Below are 22,233 nucleotides of genomic sequence, written 5' to 3' on the forward strand. Positions count from 1 at the left end.
ACTGTGAAGAAAATTTCTGTGAACACCATTGTGTTCCCTGGCCTCTTTCTATAAGGCTTGAAGCCTGCTCAGAGTGTAGTTGCTGCTGCAGTGGTGGATGTCACACACCTCTGATATTCACATGTTCCTTTCTGCGAAAAGGTAAGAAAAAGCCAAAGCCCATCAGTCCAGAGGTGATCTTATGCCAAGGGACACCTGACATCTTTGCAGCTTTAGCCTACTCTTAGTTTACCAGGAGGAGAGAAAACACATGCCTCTATTTGATGGTCAGAGGCTCGCCAACTACAGTAGATGAACTATTCTCTGTGTGACAGAAATTCAGCTCAAATGACAGGTGACGATGCTTCTAGTGTGGCAGAAGGCAGCCTCTCTGCCTTAGGAGGCAGATGGGACAGGCTTAAAAGGTGCTAAGTTTTCAGCTGTGCCTGTATACTGACATGGTCACGGTGAAGGATGCCTTCTGGGGGTGTGCTCTGCAAAAGCAAAAAAAGCTCAGTGCTTTGTTGTGTGGGACAACTGGACTTGAGAGGGAAATAAGTGAAACTTGCAAATTCCTGAAATTTAGAACCTCTGTTTTCCTTAGCCTTTTGGGTGAAGTATACTGACAGACTGCCTGTCAGGTGAGAGACTTATCATTTCCAGAGGGTTGGCTAAACAAGCAATTCTCAGTCAGAGATGTCTGATGGGTCTTCTTATTGTAGATATTAACCTTTAATATTGTACATTTAAAGCTTGTAAGTACTGCTCGAAAAACACTCCAGCACAAATGTAAACTCTTAAAAAAATCCAAACCTTTAAAAATAAATAGGCTATATTCCCCTCAAACACCAGCTTTCAGAAACACCAGTATTTAACTATTGTTAAATCTAGCCCTTTGAGATTAGTCTTTTGGATTTTATTCAGCAAGAGACTTTGGAGAGAGACATCATTCCACATTTTGTTTGGGGAAAGAATTTTTTAACTTTGTAGTTTGGCAGATTCTGCTGCCGTATTTACAAAGTAGAAATACCTTAGTGTAGATGAACCTCTAAATATTTAAATTCAATTTCATACAACCAGATCACATGTACTATCATAATTAAGTAAGAATGTCACTGAAGTTGAGTACTGTGACTGGATAACCGTCTCCCCCTGCAAGAGAGATGCCAAAATGAAGCCAAGGTGTTTATAGAAAATAAACATCAAGGGTGATGATGACATGTTTATTTTCAAAGCAGGAGACCATTATCCAGTCACAACATTCACTTCTATTATACTTATTGCAACTGTACCAGACCCAACCTCATTGATTTTTTTCAAAGAGTAATTAAAATAACATTTGTGAATAATACAGAAGACCAACTGAAGAAACTGCTGCAACAGAACAACAATCCCCCAAAGTGGTTCTACAGTCGCATTACCGTCTGATTAGCACAGGAGGTTTATTTGATGCTTAATGAATAAGAAAGTAGTGCTGGTGAACTGTAAATCTCCCCAGGACTGTGTGACTTTTCTGATGCCCTATTTCAAGGCTGTGTTGACTTGCAGCAACTGACAGCAGTCCCTGAAGGGCCATCACCATCCCTGAGGATCAGGGAGCTCTGGGTGAGCTCCAGCCCCACTCCTGGGCTTGGCAGCAGAGAGCAGCAAGATGCTGAAGAGAAACCAGCCTTGCAGAGATTATTCTGTTACCAGTAGTGTCAACTTCAGGCTATTTTTCTGCAGGAATAGTACGGAATTTTCTTTACACAACCTGTAATGTCTCCTGATAATTTCTGATTTAAAAAAAAATACATCATGACTTTCAGATTGATGAAGAAATGACATGTGATTCTCAAATTTCCATTTTCAGGTGCTAAGGTAAGTATATCTTAACAAGGTCTGATTTCTGGACTTTGTTCCTGAAAACTGAGAGTTTTTCTGATTTTACAATGCAGTTTTGCACTGGGTTTCCCCCAACAGATCTCAATCTTCACCTAAAATGGCTGTCAAAGTCTGCTTCAGTTGCCACAGCTTCGTGATCCTCGTCATGCCAGAATATTAAAGACAGCACTAAAATCAGTTGCATGGACTAGCTTTCTGCGAGGTGGCTACTACTGTTCTGAGAACCTGACTAAAACCATGGAAGTTATTACATCTAGATCACAGAACAACTGTCAGATGTCAGTATTTTCAGTTTGTACTGAAATAAGCATAATTTGAATCAGTGATTCCAATGCAGAAACCTGTAGGTTATAGTCTATAATCCTGCAAGCTATCCCATGCCATAATTTTGGCATTAAATGTGATGCACTGGACTCCTGTAGACTTCTTGCTATTGTAAAGAATGACTCAAGTAAAAAAGAAAAAAAAATCATCTTGCTTCAATTCAGAAAGTGTCCTCATTCTACCCAATTTCCCCAGCTCCCATGCCAGTGGGCAGATCTTTGTCACTTCTCCATAAGAAAGATCCAAAGCTGTGATTATTTAGCTAAAAGATGGAGCCATTCTTATTCAGCACAATATAAATTAAGAATTTAAATGAATTTATAATTTGAACCAACTGTAGAAGTCTTAACTTCAAAATTGGATTTCAAAATTTTCAGAGCCAAGGTGGATAAATTTCAGCATTTTTAATTTAATAGTAATGTGACTATCAGTGTCTTAAAGGAAGTAAAGAAACAGAAAAATCTCTACCATGGGATCTACAAGAAGGAACTGTAGCAGTTTAAGACATGTTTAGGTATTTTTTTCCTTACAGCACACCTTCCATTACAAATAAAAACCCAGCAATTCTTACCTTTTGCCTAGAAACCATCCAAGATTTTATTGTTGGTACCAACAGACTCCCAAGAAGAATCTGAGCAGGATGATAGATGAGTAAGGGGACGGAAATTAAGGACAGGTGTTCATAACCCGCAAATACTATCTTCAGCATTGGAATCCCTGCAGGCAGAAACACCGGAGACAGACTCTTATCTGAGACTTTGAGCTACAGATAAAAGCAAAGCATTTTATGTTGCATTGAAATTACCAAAAAAAACCACAAAAGAAACAAAATGAAGACTCGGAAGTTTTATACTTAGAAAACAAAACCAAAAAACAACAAACAACAAACCAAACCAAACCAGCAAGAACATGAACAAAAAAAAGATGGCAAAGAAAATTCTGTGGTAGAAAGGAAGGAGTAGGGAAATGCCATAAAAGATCTTTTCTGATTATGCTAATAGCTGCCAAACTCCTGCTGAAGACTTGATATAAAAGACGTTCTGCTATAGCATGAACGTTCTGCTGCTGAACATCATCCTGTACCACCTAATTACTCCTCCTTCACACTGTGCTCTATTTCATGTTGTCATAATTGCCGTCCACCCAACCTGCCCAGCTCCTATGTCTAACCTTTACTCAGTCCCTTTGTCACTGGAGAAGGGTTGTGTTTTCCTGGTGTTTTCCTGCCAGCTGGCGAGTACCCAGGTGACAGCCTTTGACCCACTCATGCAGTCAAGGTAGAGAGCCAAGGACTCTGCAGGTGTTAGAGAACAAAATTCTCTGCTCTATCCGTACATTTCAGAAGAGACACAGCATGAGAGAGAAAAGGTTTAATGAAATGAATGGGCAATATGAAGTGGTCATGCCTGGGAAGAGTTAGGGAGCAACCAGAGTACAGAAGTTGCTAGATGTTGGAAGAAGTGAGTGTTAAGAGATAGAGATGGGCCATTTTTCCTAAGAGCTTGAATTTGCACTCAACAGTGCTACTGCTATTAGATATCTTCTCACTTGATGACATGATGTGTAAGATTAAATTTGGTTTAGTTTTGCAGTAATGAAACTGATTCTGCTTACTTTCAACATATCATTGTTCAAAATGATCTGTTTAAATCTTGGAGCTTTTCTACCATGTTCCACAAAGGATAGCTATGGGCAAAACCTGCAACCATCTCTGTCTTGCTTGACCAGACATTTGGATAGTTGCAAACAAGAGTGGTTGTGATTCCTTGGAAGCCCCCTGAGAACACACCTTATTTTCTCCATCTTAAATGTCATTCTAGCAACCTTCCATCAGCATCTACCTTGCAGCAAAGTAGACTATACACAGTTTTCACAGAGCTCATGCACGTGTCTCCATCCTTAGCAATGACAAAAAGCTGAGCTTTGTGGCACATGCCCTCCATTCCCCCTTAGCAGAAGTTTCAGATCAGCCAAAGCTGCCATGTTTACATAAACTTTTCTCTATGTTTTGGATAAACTCCTGTTCTCAACACCCTTTCAAGTTTCCCTTAGTAAAAGCTGCCTCCTCCCTATGTGAGGAAACAGCTTACTTGTTGAATATTTACCACTCCGCCAGTGTCACACTATTGCTGACACATTTTCATGATGTTTCCATAGCACAATTTCTTGTAATTGTTTTGATTAGCTTCATCACATGACACCACTAACAATCGCATCCCCATACTAGTGGCCTGTATTTACGTGAACATGTCCAGGAAAAGATTAAATCAAATAACGAAAGGCTTGCATGCTTACTATCAACGTTATTAAATAACGACCTTCAAAACAACATCACAGGCCTATCACACAATAGGGTTGCTTATTATTAACACTAATTTCTGTGGCTTGATAATAGAAGATACTTGGATGGAAACTAAATGGGCATTTGCATTATATTCAGGAGTGTAATTACTTCAAATGCCCATCATGCTGTTTTTGTGAACGGGTAATGGTTTTATTGCTTATTTCCAAGTCTCAGCCCTTGTGGGTCATTTTCTGTTCTCTAACTGCAGAAAAATAGAGTCCCAATCTATAAACATGCTATATTTATGTTTGTAAGACAGTACCTGGTGTTTTGGTAGTGCAATTTCATCCACAGATCCAAAAACATTTTAGTAAGCTGAAAAGGACTCCTACAGAGAACCAGAGAACACTAAAATGACTAGCCTAAGATCACACAGGCAACTAACAGAGACAGGAACAGAATGGATCCAGAGTGACTGAGACATCCTTTAAATTACTGAAAATTTTCTGAACTAAAAGAAAATATGAGAAATTCCTGCCTAAAAGGTAAATTCTCCAGGGGAAGGCTGTTTCAGTAAACTAGGAAAAGAAAATTAAAGTTGTCAAATACAAATACAAAATACTACAATTAGTGTGACAATATAATTAGATCACTGGTTGGAAAGAGGTTCTTAATTCACAGCTTGTTTAAATACATGTCACATCAATAGGTTTTTGTAAGCCACTAATGTGCAATTAAAGTTCCTGTTATTTACCAGGAAAAACTAATTGGTGAAAGGAAGAAATAACAACAAATTTTGCAGGTAAGCATTAGTTCAATGGAAAGAAAAAGCCCTGTTGCCTTCTTATGCACTTTCTGATTTTTATAATCCCAACTTTGGCAGCACACAACTCTCAGAAAATATTTCATGACAGACATCCACAGACTACAGTCACAAGTGCTTATGTCAGTAATATTAGCACAAAGCTAAACAAAACAGCATGGGTTTTATTTATTTTTTTAAATGTCGTCTAAACCTTTTCCTAGCAATACATAGTAACTGCAAGCAATAGTATGATTTCTAATGCTTTCCAAATAAATAAAATTCATGGAAATTCCTAATTAGGAAAAACATATTTTAATATTTATTAATACTTGACCCTCTCTTAAAAACAACCAAACAAACCAAAAACCCAAAACCAACCAAACAAAAAAAAAAAACAACATCAAAAACCCCAACCCCCCACCCCAAACTGTATTTTTTAAATATAAATATATATAAAACACTTGAACAAAAAGCCTGAGCAAAATGAATACCAAATCCCAGCCAAAAGAAGATAAGGGACACTGTAATGCCTGGGCTGATGCTGTATGCAGAAACAGTCCACGAACTAGCATTGAGAGAAGCTATAACAGAAACACTGACTGAAATAATAGTGATGTGAACAGGTGCTGCTATAACAAAACTAATAAAGCGAGTGAGATGAATTTAAATCTTTCACATAGACAGCAAGGAATGAAGGTGTGAAGCTCAATGGATAAGGTTATGTTTATTTTGGGCTGTCCACTCCTCTTTTCCTCATCTTTCACAGCATATTGCTTCCTCTGCTAATAGGCTGTGATAGCTACGCTAAGTCTAAGATAAATAAAATTTTGCACAGAATGAAATCACATATATTAAAACCACAACCTTAGCCTCAAGTTTCCTTAAAGTACATAGCAGCTCCTCCCTCCCTGCACTCCCCAATATTACTAGAGTATTTATTTGCCACCTGGAGCAATAAGGCTGCATTCACATGTATAAAGAATAGTACCTGTAAGGATTTTTCACTTTGTTTTCACAGAACCATTAATCATGCTTATCTGCATTTCAGAGTAATTGGACTGACTTCTATGGGTCTCTATCCTGACTGACATTAGAGGAGGCACACTGGCATTATCAGTTTATATACAATCTTTTCATTAAGTTTTAAAACTGCTGTCACAGTCTGAGGTCTCATGTCACAAACACCTGTTTATGTTGCTGTGGTTTAGGAAGTTACAGGCTTCCAGCAGATTGGATCAACTCCTCTGCCAAAGACCCTCACTCACTACGTATCGCAAGAACGGAAAGACAAAGTGCCCCTCTGGGTCTGGTGCCAACATGGGCAGCTTTGCACAAAGTAGAGGCGTAACATGCTGTTGAGTTGCTAAAACCTTTTAAACAGCCTTATCGCATGAAAGTGTGTCCAACTCCTGGATCAGAAATGACCAAACACTGTGACAGGCGCAAGTCAGAATTGCAACGTATCATCCTCCAAAGCAAGAGGTGCAGTGGAAGGGAGGAAGCACTGAGATCAACTCACAGATATCCCTTACGAACAAGATCACTGGTATTGCCAGCTTTTTACCCTGAATTTCCCTCTTCCCCTTTGTTTGGCAGTGTTTCTGCTATCAGTGTTTCTCAACTTCCTCCTTGCTCTTTGCCTCTGGTATTCAGATGCTCTGTTTTTCTCTCGTCCTCCTTTTTCCTCCTCTTCTCCACTCCCACGCTTCTCCCTGCTTGGTTTTGCTTCACAAGACCTTTGATTCTGCTGACTTGCAGCAGTCTAAATTTTGGGTACTTCCACTAAAATCACTAAGCTCCACTGAGTGTGGTGGGCACCAAAATCGCAGTCTCACTGCAACTAAGGGGTGTTTGGCCTGTGATACAGAGTACCTTTCATTTTTCTCCCCATTTGTGTCCTCACCCAGCCCATCTCATGCAAGATGGTTGCAAACTTGAGGAAGAGCTAGCAAGAGAACAGCTATTTGTCCCTGACCTTCAACAACAGCAAGGAAGAGGACAAGGACTGCTCTTACAGTATGGGAAAGCCCTGTTTGTTTTCCATTGCTGCAGGGTGTTCCAGTTTGGCTTCAAGTCTGTGGTGTATCAGCCCTGGTCAAAGGCCGCTGTTTCTCTAGCAGTCTGCACAACTATTTATCTTTTCTCCAGCTTTGCACCCGTTATAACATCTCACATCGTCTCCTTTCCCCTTTGCTACTTCCACACCTCATAGTTGCCTTCATAAGAGGCCCATGAGAATATTATGCTGCACTTCACCACATTTAGTTAACTGAAAAATAATAATAATAAAAAATCCTAAAATATTTGAAGGTATTTTTAAGAGAATTTAAATATAGGACTCTTTTCATCTAGCTATCACTGCAGTAATATAAATGAAGCAAATTAATTTTAATGCTCCAAGGTACTGATTCTGTGTCACTGTCACTGACAGGATCCAACTAGACTTTATGAGATGGCATTTGACTTTATGGAAGTGAGCACTATGCACGCATTTACAATTTTACAGGGACTTTAAGCTGTCATGCTGAAAAATGTTTATAAAACATTAATCAAAAAATGCCTCTTTAATACAATGCATTGTCTGAAAGATGTTAGAAGGCACATATTGTAAATGGATTCTTTTTCTGACTAAAGTAATTTCTACCAAAAGCCTTTCCCCACTGCTATACAAGTACACAGTGTGGAGAGATAAAGAGCACTTTCTCAGCACATTACTACCTGATCCAAACACTTGGGAAATCACTAATGTACAGCATGCCATATTTCCATGTCACACATGACACATTTGTCTAAAATTACCCAACAGAGTTTGACATTGCAGCATATTCCATAGCAGAGCTTTCAACTGACATCTGCCAAGTAAGAACTTCAAGTAGGAGCTTTCTTCTTCTAACAAGCAAGTAAGAGTTTTCTTTTATCCTATACCCATGATGGAAGTGATAAAACAATAAGTACTGGAAATCAGTTTTTTTTTTTTTCTATTTTAATATGTTTATTTTATGCTCGCTGAATGTGTAAGCTCCCCTCAAAGCACTGTTTCATCATTTGCTGTTTTCTATCCCATTGCAAGGGGTTCAGAAAACTTAATAGAATGCTTTTATTACTAGCAAAACATAGGCCATTATCTCTCACACCCAAAGCAGAATTATTGCTAGATGCTCTACTTACATACTTTACTGTATACCTTCTTCGCCTTCAATATCTTCAGAACAAACAATTTATCTTAAAACTTTATTGGTTACATTACTGAAACATGTCCCAAATCACAAAATGCTGCACCATTTCTTCTTAGGAAAGGAGGTTTGTTGAAAAACAAAAATGTCATCACAGTGGCTATGGAACCACCAGGTATCCAGGAATCAGAATGCCAAACAACCCTCGCAAAGAGGCGGTGGCAAAACTTTGAAGAAAAGCCTCAGCCTCAGAATTTTCTGTTCTCCCTTCTACTCATCTGTACATTTCAGAACTCTCAATTGCCATAATCTTCAAGTGCAAGATAGAAAATGAATCGAGCATATGATGGTAGCTTCTCTGACACTCTCCATGCTACTCTTCTTCTGAAGAACCCTCTCAGGGTAGATGCGAAGTGAACATTGGTAGGCCAAATAGCTATTTATTTTTTTCAGCTGAGAAAAAGCCTGTAAACAGGGGCATATATTGCATTAAACTCTTCCTAAGCTGCCAGACCAGTAGTGTTCTGAGCTTACTACTACAAAGGCAGTGCCAAATCAGCACCTGAAATTTTATTGCCTAGTTTTAGAATAGTATTGCATATGGCCCAGTGACTGCATACTAGCAAAGGGTGGTGAGATCCAGGCAAATCCAGTTTAGAGAATTCAAAAAGGTTGTTCATGCAGATACCTACCAGAATGGTAAAATGCTGCTAATCTCTCATTTGCAAAGTTTTTTAAGAGTTTCTCTGTTTTTTTCCCAGGCGAATCACATTCCTATGGTTAGCCTTGAGGAGACAGAAGTTTATATACTATGCCTATCCTCAGTGTACACTAGGCCAGGGATGTTTCTTGTTCAGACTCTGTTATGACATACTGAGGTCACGATAGGAGAAGCAGCTTTTGACAAAGTAAGTAGTTGAGGATTCTTTTTCCTATATCCATGCCATTCCCAGAATATGCACAGAACTCAAATGCTCAGGACCAGTTTTTTTTCAGGTATGGGAACAGCTGAATGATATCTGACAACCAATAACAATACAAATATTCACTTGCTACTCAGTACTCCCATTTCAGCTGGGGAAAGCACTTTCCAACATAATATGAAATCACATTAAACTGGAGGGAGAATAGATTACTTACTGAGCCTAAAACAGGCAGCCAAGCTCCTCCCCAGGGGAAAAAGTCCTCAGAGGAGAATTTGAGTGTCCTTTTCCAGCCCCACTCCAGCTGTAACTCTGAGATTTCTTTTTCTCTTAGCCCTACCAAGAGATCCTAGACCTTACATTCATTTTGTACTCTGCAAAGGGACCATAGCTGAGACAAATAATAGACAACCTTTGCTACTCTCTTGTCCACAAGGAAGTAACAGTATCAAGGTAAGATTCCATCTGCAGAGACTAGACAATGGCTTACAACAGTTTGTGGCACTTCTGTTTCAATCACACCTTGGTGACAAAGCCTGGTGTTACCGTGGAAGTCTGACTTTTGCCAGTAGGTGTAAAGAGATGATCCATCAGCACAACCACAACTGCCTCCAGGTGATACAACACTCGGTCTCTGATTGGGAAGGATGTGCAATGTTTGCAGCAGTTGAGACTACCTTCCCCTTGCCTTTTTGCCCACAGGTAAGTATGCTGTATGAAGACTTGTGCTTAAAATATTTTCAGGGAAAAAAAGACAACTTTTTTCAGTATGTCTTTATATTTCAGGTCAGCAATATGTCTAATGGAAAGCAAAAAAAAACAGGCTCACAAAGTGGTAAAAACATCTGAGGAGGATGTTTTACAAGGGACTGGTGAGACTTTAACGGAGTCTGGAAGAGCTGCAGCAGAAAACTGCAAAATGGAGAGCTATCCTAGTTCAGGTTGGAGGTCTGCATGGACCCGAATCTTTAAAGGTTTCCACCTTCATCCCTCTACTTGGGAAAGAACAATGATTTATTAGAATATTCAACAAGCCTTTGCATTATATTAAATGACTTATCTCTTTCGGAGGATGGGAATTATTGGGAAGGCTCTGTACTGAATCAGAGCAATGTGGTTGAATCATGTTGGCCATATGCTAGGATGCAAGAATTTCACTGAGACCCACGCTACAATGTAAGAGACAGGACTGGTCTAATATTTAAGTAAAGAAGGGGAAGGAGGAAGAGAAATGAATGAGGAATAAGATACCTGCTTTTTCATAACTCTAACAAGAAAAAAAAAAAGAAAATTAATATGTTTTGAATGCTCTTACTAATTCTTGTTCTTCAGGTAACTGGCTCACTATACTCATCACAAAAAATCAGTAACTCAAGGGCATTATAAGTACAGATACTAAGAAACAGCACATCTTTATACTACTAAAGTTTTAAGCAAGTAAAAATGTAAAAGTTTGGAGGGAGGAAGAGAAAGAAAGTACAGTTTGTCTATTTACAGTTTTTCAACGAGTGCATTCAGATTGGAAGTGATGTTTAGTGAACAACATAGGCAATCTCGCCAGCTGCTAACATGAAACATTTAACACCAACAACTGAAGACTGGTACCTTAGACTCCAAAACACCTCCACCTGTCTGGCAACATGGTAGTCGTAATTAGTTAACAGGGAATTCAAGAATGAATTGAACCATCATAAGTCATATTTTAAATGTGACTTAGCTTTAATTTGGCACCTCAATATGGGAATACCAATATTGTAAGGTGATCCTCACACTTCAGTGCTTTTTTGTTATTGCTTTGTTATCAGTTCACTCTTCATTCACATATTCAAGACTCAGTGTAAAATCTTCCTTCTAATTCACTAGTAACACCTAAGTTCTGATGTTTTAACAAACAGAATTTGAAAACTTCCTTCCTTTGTAGCCAATGCTTTTTGAAGGTTTAACATGTTAGACCTACTAATGAAAGGAATTTTGGACAAAGAGATTGACAAATGTCCTTAAAACAGAAATCTGAGATTTGATTAATTTGATTATTTCCTTGAACGCTACTGCCCTTTTCACACATAGCTGAGGCTAGGATTTCTCAGCCATAAAGTTTTGATTATGTGGACTTTACTTACACGTAGTATTAAAAAAGTCATTATAAACATGTTTTACATTTGTTCTTATTACGTTTGTAAACACAAGAAGGAAAGGATTATGCTTCAAACTATTTAATGCTATCTTTTAATTAGAGTTTTTTAAAGCTTTTTTTTTAATTCCCTAAAGACTTGATGCAAAGGAAAACATTGATACACAGATTCATTATAAATGGTAAAACAAGAAAACAGCTCTCTTCATAACACCACCAAAAAATGCTAGCATAATTCTTCCTTTAATTCTCTCTTTATCTGACTTCTGTGGCCAAGAAAAGAAGACAAGAGGCCAGAAAAGCCTTAGTGCTCCAATCATTTGGGAAGGCACTTTGAGAAAACAGCTCACTACCTACAAATACTGAGGGACACTACTTCGTGTTCTAAACCTCTATGAACTAGGGTTATGTGCTTGCAGTGGTCATGGCAGCTTTGAGAGGAGGGTCCCTTTTCTAGATTCCCAAGACTATCCTGCAATAGGACTATGAGACTTCTAAATTTTGCTGCTGCTGTTGATTTTTCACATCTTTGCACCCACTGTTTCAGAAGTGTCTGGAAGCCAGTAGCTCAGACCGGCTGCCAGAAGGTGCACTGAGAGCAGCAAATGTAGATGCAACTCTCAGGGAGACTCAACATCATCTTCAATACGTGCCAGCTTTAGTATGGGTGACACTCGTAGCCTCTGCCAGCTTGAGGTAAAAAAATATCTTGAGTCATGTCCAAACGTGGATCTTCCCGAGGGTAACCTGTCAGCTGTCTGCTGAATATATTGTCGTTTCTTAAAGCAGATAAATTAAGTTTAACTAGTTTTGGTGGGGAGGGAGGGCTCTTGTGTCATTATCATTTTACAGATAGATATGCACGTTTATTTTTTTGTTTCTATTATAAAGAGGTATGAGCTTGCTGTCATTAAAAACCTGCAGTCTGGTTTTTAGTGTCTGATCCAATTACATGTACATCTGGGAAGACACACAACCAAATAAATAATTGGAGAGGTGCAACTCTGAAATGACAATTGTTATTCATCGATCTCTTTCTGCAAGTCGAGATTGAGAGATGTAAACTTCAAGTGAATGAGATCTCCTGGGTGAGATTCTTCAGTTCAAACACAGTAAACAACTGTTGTCCTCTGATGCACATTTTAGTACTGCTGGAGGCAAACTTCCTAAATATTAATAAAAACCTACTACTGGCAGAGTCTACAGATGAAAAGGAAGCCCTGGGAGCTAGTACAGAATTTCTCGCCACATTCTAAGACTAATCAAAGAGACATACGTTTCAGGTCAGAAAAAAAAAAAAAAAAGGAGATTCCCTAATTTACTCTAGTATTTCCCCTTCTGGAACCACAGAGAGGTCAAAACTGAGTAAACTGCAATAGATCAGACACGCTAAATTGTGATTCTTGTGATTAAAAAAACCAAGGGAGAATCAGGTACTCTGTCTCCAAAAGCCGCTATAACTCACGGGATGACGCCATTTCCCACTTTCAGATTGTCCTGCCAGCAGAGTTCTCCCTGAAAGTACAGCCCCAAGGTGGGTGATCCACCTGCCCTTAAGTTTGGCTACAAAAAAAAATGCTAACATGAGAGAAGTGCAATAGATCCAGGTCCTTATGCTCTCCCCACTACCATCTCAAGTAACACAAATCGCTCAGTTCTTACTTTTCAGGGATCAAGAGAGGACAAAGACAAAGAGAATCACAGAGCAGAGGAAAAAGCCCAGCCAATCACTTGCTGCTGCTTCCAAGCAAATGCTGGGCAAACACTGAAGAGATGAGAAAATCTTTTCATTTTGGCCAAAGGATCACGGTGTCAAAACTCATGAAAGGTTCTAGCAGCAACTAAATGCCCTGGGATCTCATAAGCAGGAATGGGAAACAGTTTCTAACTCTCCAGCAGTAGTGAGGGGGGATTCTTGGCCTAGACGTGGTCTCTACAAGACACTAATTTCTTTAAGTTTATTTTTCCTATCAGCTTTTCTTCTGCCCCAAGGGTCAGCACCCACCAGTTCTAGGCAGAGGAGCAGACAGATGATTTTAACTTACATCACTCTACTAGACACCTGGGTAAAAAATGGGACTAAAAGTCTGTTACAGATAAGAAGACATGCAAATTCAAGCACTAACAACACTAAGAAGTATGATATGATGCCAGCAGTAATGTGTCATGTTCAACACTCACAGGAAAATTTTGAAAATAAAAGAGACAGTATCAAAAGTCTTACTCTTGAAAACTTTTAGAGATCAATTAACCAAGATTATTTTCTAGATCTTTATGTAAAAGTCAGAGGAATTATTCACACATTTATAGCTACTCACAGTTAGTACCTTGATGAATAAGTACCTTAAAGGACAATTCTCTGCCAGGAGCAAAGAACCATCGCAATACTTCAAGAATATCATAGAGTATAGCCTGAAGACTCACTCAGTGCAATGCAACCCAATTTACCATCTATTATAGAGCTATTCAGAGATGACTCCTTTTAAAAATCAAAATTATACCTTTTATCTTAACACAAGTTAGAATATTTGGGCATTTTTTAATCTAAAGGAGAAATGTGATGACCACCATACAATAAGAAGAGCCTATGCTTGATTAGTACAGCCTTTCACACAGTTTGGGTATAGGAAAAAAAAAAACCAAACAGATTAAGCCAGCTACTATTAAACAGCAGTGACTTAGGCTGTGCAAATACATCATTTATCTCTGAAAAACTTGTAAGGAAGTATCTCTAGAAAACATGAGCAAACTATAGATAGCTGTGAGTAGATTGGAGCTATATATGTGAGCCCAATGCACTCTGTCACTCTGTGCAGCTGGGCAACTCAGGGGAAGGCATGGGCTGAGTAATCCCCAGCCTAGATGAGCTGCTCACAGGCAACTGAGTTGTCTGTGGATCTACTTGTGCACTACACCAGGTTTTTAAGAATTATTCAGGTATAGACTATCAGTTCTGTACTCAGCAAGAAGCTGAGTATTTAAAAAATAGACTTGGATGAAGTGAAAACAATGCAAAGACAGTTAGCACTTAGCTTTTATTTGCAAAATAAACTCTATTCTTTCCTGAAAGTTTTGTAGCCTAGAAACTTTGATTGTATTATTTAAGAATTCCATCATAAAAAAACCGCTACATTGATAAATCCAAATGAGGAAAAATGCACTCTGCATCACAAACAATACCCTGAGTTTATTATAAGGTGGGGTAATTTTTTTTGTTTTACTTTTCTTACCAATCTGCTGTTCATCATACCTACAGTACTGACATTTGCAGTGGGTAGCAGTACTCAATTTTTTGCTGATAAAAATAATTTTACATAGCAAACATAAAGAATTAAAGTGAAAATATTTTTTGACAATCCTGCGTTTTACTTGCGGAGTTGTAACTTTTGGCTAGCAATTGACTCTCTGCAAAAATATACAATAACATTCTGTATTTGGCTGCAACTTTTGTGTAAGTGCACGCAACAACTCTGCAATATTTTTTTAGATGAGCCACACTGATAGCTTTGCACTTCCTTGAGGCCTCTTCTCTTCTCTTCTCACTGAATGAACTCCAGGGAATGGCATCATGTCGGGCTTTCCAGATGGATTATGCGAGGCCATAGCTCAATGTCATTTTCAATAGCAAGGCTCATAATTAAAGGTCAAATAGTCACTTCATCTGCAATCAATCAATAGAAGAAGTACTAATACTAAGTACTAATCAATCAATGGCAAATGCACTAATAAAAGCCATGCATCAAATGTCTGCATATGTGTGTGCTCACATGTACTGGGCATATATGTGAGTAGGCAGAAGGAGAGAAAGAGAACAAAGTGTATATGAATATGCCAGAGAGCATTGTGAATACTATATTCATCTTCGCTAGTTGTAAGTTTATATCCTGTTTCACTCATTAAGTGAAATACAAATAAACATTTTTGTGCTGCATATGTGATGTACTATATTCAAAAAACTGCCAAAGCATCCACCTCTATTCAGAAATATCAGCTTGTGTTCCTAACTCAGAAACACAAAGGCACCTACCCTGCGTAATTTGTCCTTACACAAACATGCCCTGCACTCTGATCTTTTAGACAAAAAGTGTGTCAACTGTTCTGTCTACAAAATAAAACCCAGCATATGGGAGCAGCACTCATCTCTGTGCAGAGCAAGCACTTATTCATGGATTCAACAGTGGAAGTGGCAGTTGGCCTCATGAGCATGCACTGCATGGGAATTAGTTGGTTTCATAATATGGTGTGGGAGAAAGTGACTTATAAAAGTCTTCTCATGCCTCTCCTATTACCACTTCTAAAGCTTGAAAGCTGTCAGCTCTTCTTCCACTTTAGTTAGTGCCATTCTAAGCTCCCTGGGGAATGGGCCAGACGTACCTATTCGGAGTTTCACCTGCCAAGCTGAGAGAAATCAGTTTCAAAGTGAAAGAACAAGTGTTGGGGGGGTCATTTATACACCACCACTGGAATCCTGAAGATAAACAAAGAGCTCCACAACAGATATGAAACCAGACCTCAAGCCTAGTTTGTGCTTTCAGGCATTGTAATGACAGAGAGAGAGAGAGAGAGAGAGAGGGAAAAACTCTCTCTCCTACAAGGGAACAGAAGGTTTCTCATTGAAGGGTTCATAGTAAACACCTCTGGACAAGGAGAAATGTGACAGAACAAAAGAGTAAGGTCCAAAATGCCCATGTCTACTCTTGTTTCTGCTAAGATCAGGATGGGCAGGACTGCGCCACAGATAGATTTAACTATCATTCAGAAATGCTTGATCCTTAAATACGAATTAGATCTACTCTGCTTCCATCTGCAGTGAAGGAATCAACAGCAGCTGCTCTAGTTAACAGCTCCTGTTTACACCATCAGTCCAGGAGCACGTCTCACTGTGCTACAGCTTCATCAAACCCAATCCTCCCTATTTACACAGAAATGCATGTTCAAGCAGCTCTGTCTTATCTGGACCTGGTACTAATACCGAACCAAGTAAAACACCAACCATCTCAAAGCCAGCCAGCTGGGAACTGATCCACAGCTGGCATTGCCTATGTAGTGCACACACTGTGGAGGGGTGCACCCCAAAGTGCCAGGGCCCTCAGGTTTCCCAAAGATGAGCTCCCAGGGACTGCCAGAAAGAACATTTCCCCATTAGGAGTGGTGCTCAATTCAGGACATGCTGCTGCTGGCCCCACACAAGACAAGCCTGGAACCCTCAAAGAAACCATGACAAAACTGAGTCCCGGAGACGGGAGACAGCAAGGGAAGCAGGTCCCAAACACCCAGCAATCTCACCACAGGCCCTGAGCAGCAAGGAAAGGCAGTGCAAAAGCACAAAGCATTAGAACAAATGGCATCTTATGACTGCCCTTCTAGGAGGTAAACTTACTTTCCATGAGAGACCAGCTCTTAATGGATGAAGGTAAAAGCAGTCTGTCCTAAAGCTGACAAATGAAACAGTCTGTAGCCAAGAAACAGTCCTGCAATACTGTGTTCCACCATCTATCTGTTTCATTTAAATTTGCATTTAGCCATGAGTCATCTGTATTAGCAGGGTGAAAGTATCTATGGCTGCAAAGAAGCTGCAGGAGTCCTTGAAGTCAAGGTGGACAAAGAAAGCTGCAAAATACAAAGCCTGACTCATCAGGCTGTGCTAATGAGAGCAGTAACCCAGAATTGGGAAAATGTCAGGCAAGCTAGGAACCTCGAACTAGGTTATTCTAAAGGAGAAAATAAAATACAAAAAGGAGAGAGTGCTAGCGCTGTGCACAGGGTGCAGGTCAAGACAGGGTGCATGAGGATGCTTGGTAGAGTGAGTAACAGAAATCAAGAGTCCTCATTTTTTTCTGGGTAAAGGAAAGCTCCTTTAGGATTGAAATATTAAAAAAAGGCTTTGTGCTTATTTTCTTAATGCCATGGCAAGCTGCAGAAGTATTGATAGAGTGCATATAAAACTATTTTCACTGGGGAGGGGAAGGGAGACCTACACATTTGTGCTGTTAAATACAACAAGTTTCTCTTATGTAGTATCACACTTGTGTCCTACATTTATATGCACCTCCATATAATAGCAAGTACGGTAGCACGTTATGACTTATGTGTGGAGTTGTCTTCTTCTATAAATACAAGTGTAACTGTCCTCTTGAATACAAGCTCATTTATTAGTTGAAGCTTCAGTTTCACAAAACATTTGGCTGGAAAAGACCTAATGTCATTTAATCTATATTCTGCTCCAAGTCAGGATCAACTCCAGTTATCTAATTCCTGAGGCATGTCTACAATGACAGTAGATTCAAGACATCAATAGGCAACATATTCCAAAGCTAAAGAGATTTACATTAGACAGGTTTCCCTGACTGTTCACTTAAATTTTCATCATTGTAACAAAGACCTTCCCTTTTCAAAGTCCACTGAGAGTTATTTTTTTCCTTCTTTGCATCAACATTTACGCATTTGAAGATCACTACTGTATTTCAGTAGTATTGTTTCAACCTTCCTCCGGGGTCACGATTTTGAGATCTACGATCATTCGTGGCACTCTCCTCTGATCTCTTTCCAGTTGGTCCACATCATTTTTGAATTGTGGAGCCAAAAATACCACGCAAATATCAAAAGCCATAATGCTGTCAATAGCAACTTTTGCTATTTCTCTGCAACCCACAGGAACTTGTGTGAAAGGAAATCAGGTAGGTTTGGTATGATCTGCATTTGACAAATCTACGGGGCTGTTACTCATTTCCTTGTTTCTTCCTACGCTGTTAAAATTATTTATTTATTTGTTTCAGTAGTTTTCTACAAAATGAAGTTAAACTCACTGATCCATAATCCCTTGTCCCCTCCTCACTTCCATTGTGAAAAGAGGCATTACGTTTGCCTTTTTCTTGTCTTCCAGGAACTCCTTCACTTCCCAGACTTTCAAGGGCACTTGCTAACAGTTCTGTAGCACAGGCCTGGCTGAAGCAAAGAACCCTGAGATGAGTTTTGCTGTATCAAACTGACTTGGAAACATCTCACCTAAGTCTGAATTTTTCTTCTTCCCTTGTTCCAGGATGTGTTCTTACCTTTGTTGTTGTTACCACCCGTGTTTCCCTTTAACAGATAACATCTTGAAAAGGCATAGATTCAGTCACATATGCTTTATCAAGTGCATGTTTTCATTTTTTGAAAACCAGTGAGAAAATATTCAAGTACTAGTCATTTCTCTGACTGAACTTAATGGATTAAGCAGTAGAACGTGGCCTTAAGCATAACTGATTTAGCAGTATTTCGTGAATTTCCGTCAGAACACCTTATTATCACTAAGAGGCTGTAAGTGACAAATATCTCAATGGTGTTTTGATAAATGAATTATAATAAATAAATCTAAAATATCTGCAGACTTAAAATAAACATGTATTTTGTGCTCATCTGAAGCAAAAGACAATATTGCCTATTTGTGATTTCTCAATATACTACATGCTTTAATTTTAATTTACATAATTTTCATTTAATTTTCATTTACATCCCAGCTTTGAGGTGTAAGATTTTACTGTGAGATGCACAAATACGATATTTTCAGTAACAAAAATGAAATTTTATCAATATTGGATTAGGTAACATAACAGAATAAGAATAGAAAGAAAAATACAGATTTCCATAAATAAGGTGGTCTTACTGTATAACCACTAAGTTCTCAGTGGAGAAGACTACTCTGCAATAAGCATTTATTTTATCTGTGCAAGAATACTATACCACAATTAGTATCACACTGTTAGCCTCACTTGTCACACTAAACCCTAAATCATTTAAGCAGAAAAGCCAGAAACCAACTTTTTCTTCAACACAGCATAATATGAATGTTACTGTTGTATTGCTCAAAAGCTTATCTCCTGACTTACCCAGGGTGAGCGATTTGTGTGTGGAGCAGAAAACAATAGCCACTGTGTCTGCTGGTGTGAAACCAGAGTTATTCCTAGAAAAGAAAGAGTTTTAATAACCACTGATAGAAAAAAATCTTCTTAAAACATCATTGATCAAATATATTACTTTGAGGATTCATATGCAGGTTCACATCACTTTGATCAGTGATCAGTCTAGTGACAGAAATAATTCTACACACAAATGAACAGTAGTGTGTGATTTTTTTTTTTTTCCTTAAGCAGAATTGTTTCTCTGGTGTGGCAAACTCTTTAACGAATACACTCTCACATGAAGGAGAGGAATTTTGAACACATGGTATGTAGGACGTAACTTTGTTCCAGCCAAGGTTTCTTTTGCAAACATGCTATATCACAGCAGTGGCCAGCTCGGCTCTGTGAAAAACAAACAAACAAACAAACACACAAAACCCTAACAACCTACAATTTATTTTCCTAGTATGTAATGTTAGAAAACCACTCAATTTAGATAGTATATTGAGTCTGCAGTAGGAGCACTGCTTAGACTATGTAGCTGTCTCCCACTTCAGAGAAAAACTGCATCTGAGGGTTTACACACAGAGAGTAAGGCCAGGGAGGGTAGGAAAATTACATACAGAGGTATATGATTAGCCAATGGAAAACCCTTTGGTTCAAATCAGGAATAATTTAATGAGATTCTAAATATTTTCCATACTGTCTGAGTTGGTTACTACTTATGGCATTTTAGATTTTACAGTTGGGATATATCTTCCCCCTTAGGTTAGGTCTAGCAGTTCAAAAGTTATTTAAAAATGCCTTCTGAGGTCAGAGTATGACCTTGTCAGAGAAATTTTCTTGTGGCATTTAAAAAAAAAAGTGCAAGTAGCTCTAAGACATTGCACCTTTCTTTGTGATTCTCCCTCACAGATATCGTATAATTTATATAAAGCATATGTCTGGACTCTGCTGTGTTGCGGCACTTCCCATTCAGCAAAGTGCTGCTGAGGAAAATACTCCAGTAAGTCTAAGTGAGAAGATAATGGTGGATACTCCGACCAGCTCAAGAGACGCACTAAGCCATTGGCTAACATTCTCACGGTATTATTTTTGGAGATGTGAACACACAACTGTTCTTCCTGGTAGATATTTAAAAAGAAAAAAACAGCTCTACCAAACATCAGTTCAGGACAACTGTCTTTTAAGAATCACCATATAAATGTAACATATTTGACATATACAGAGAAGAGTGAATTGCCAGCCCAGCAAATGTATCTTGAGATGTAAAAAGTCAAACTGAGTTCTCTCTCTCATATGTCATCAGCATGTCTGCAGGGCAAATTATACCTTCAGTGACATCTGTGCAAATCCATTTTTTTCAGTGGATGAGGTATAGCAGTGATTGATTGAGATTTAACAACTCTGTAATTAACACATAAGAAAGGACAGATTTCAGGTCCTGCTCTCTTAGCCTATGAAACCCTAACAGAGAAAATGCACTAAGGACAATATGAAATACCAAAATGAGGTCACCCCTATTCAGAAACCTGCCCTTACACATTTGCATAAACTGTATCACTCAAAACAAATATATCACACAAAACAAATATTCAAAGGTTCTGATTCAGCACATTCAATTACCTTGTGGAGAAGAGGAAAGTCAAAAACATGAAGCTCATCTGAATAGAAAATACTGAAAGAGAAACAAGTTAAAATTAGACTTACATCACAGAAATAAAGATCACTTAAATCTCTGTAGTTGCTGTGTACATGCCTTTTGCCCCCACACAACCCCTCAGAAGCTAGGCTGGACCAAGCCTATCCAAAGAAATCCAATGACAGGCAACCTTTATTAACGATCATGTCTGGAAGAACAATATGTATCATTACACCCGAGAAAGCCAGAGCTAATATCATGGCTACACAAGTTCTTCTTGAGGTAATGCTTCTGAATCAAGTATTTCTTGACAGGATGAATGGCGGGGATGTTCACTGCTGCATGCTACACATCTGTTTGCGCTAGTTTCGCTTACTGGGTTGACAACATAAAATCTCCAAGATATGCTCTTGTTGCCAAGTACTGAAATTTAGCCCCTTTCTGGAAGAAAGTAAAATGTGTAAGCATGATCACAATAAATATTCTCACACATCGGGTATATTATTCTCCCGGCAAATTATCACTAATAACAGAAGATCATCTCAGACTTAATTCCCTCTGAGACAAAGGCTAGTTCCTGAACTGGGCAACATACATCAGATTAAGCGGCTTTTCTTGAACTTCAGCTTTGTAAGTGTGTGGGGGGTTTGAGCTTTCTGAGGGCAGCTCTCATAACACCCGCAGGAGTTATGGGATGCTCAGAGCCCACCCTTGGTCCGTGGAAACGCAGGGAGCAAGCTCGGGAAGCAGACGGCTTCCCAGCCATGTGGTGAGGAGCTGCAGGGACTGCAGAGGCTGTGCCAGGACACAGGAACTCCCTGCAGAGCCAGAGGAGAAACCCTGGGAGATGCAATAGACCTTGCCTGGGGATCTGTGTGTTTTGGGGAAAGGGCTTTTACTTCCAGCAGGATCTGGGGTGGGTCTTCTCCTTTCTCCTCACGAAATTTGTGAACGCAATAAGGCTAACGTGTCTTAAGACAATACATTTGATTTTGACCCCAGTTTACAACTGGGCAACATGACAAAGATATTAGCTATTACTGGTGACATTTTTCATTCTCCTACTTACATTTCCTAGGATGTATAAATGTCACCTCAGCATGCACTTAATTCTTCCTTCCTCAACTAAGGAATCAATCCATTGTTCCTGAATTACAGTTTTTCTGCAACTAAGTACATTAATTTAATATGCACAGGAAAAAACCCTT

At 39.0% G+C, this 22,233-nt stretch overlaps 1 protein-coding gene across 2 annotated transcripts in view; it reads right to left on the minus strand.

Moving 5' to 3' along the window:
* The window catches only part of SLC10A7 (solute carrier family 10 member 7), a 152,267-nt gene that overhangs the window by 3,754 nt on the left and 126,280 nt on the right, over positions 1-22,233 (minus strand). For both annotated transcript variants that reach the window (XM_082050938.1, XM_082050937.1), the window contains 3 exons: positions 21,010-21,061; positions 19,372-19,445; positions 2,759-2,904 (listed from right to left, as the gene is read on the minus strand). In XM_082050938.1, coding sequence (XP_081907064.1) covers positions 2,759-2,904; positions 19,372-19,445; positions 21,010-21,061 — 272 coding nt within the window. The remainder of the gene's footprint in view (positions 1-2,758; positions 2,905-19,371; positions 19,446-21,009; positions 21,062-22,233) is intronic.

This window comes from Streptopelia decaocto (genome assembly GCF_964273445.1).
Source record: "Streptopelia decaocto genome assembly, chromosome: 4".
In the NCBI taxonomy this organism is placed as follows: domain Eukaryota; kingdom Metazoa; phylum Chordata; class Aves; order Columbiformes; family Columbidae; genus Streptopelia; species Streptopelia decaocto.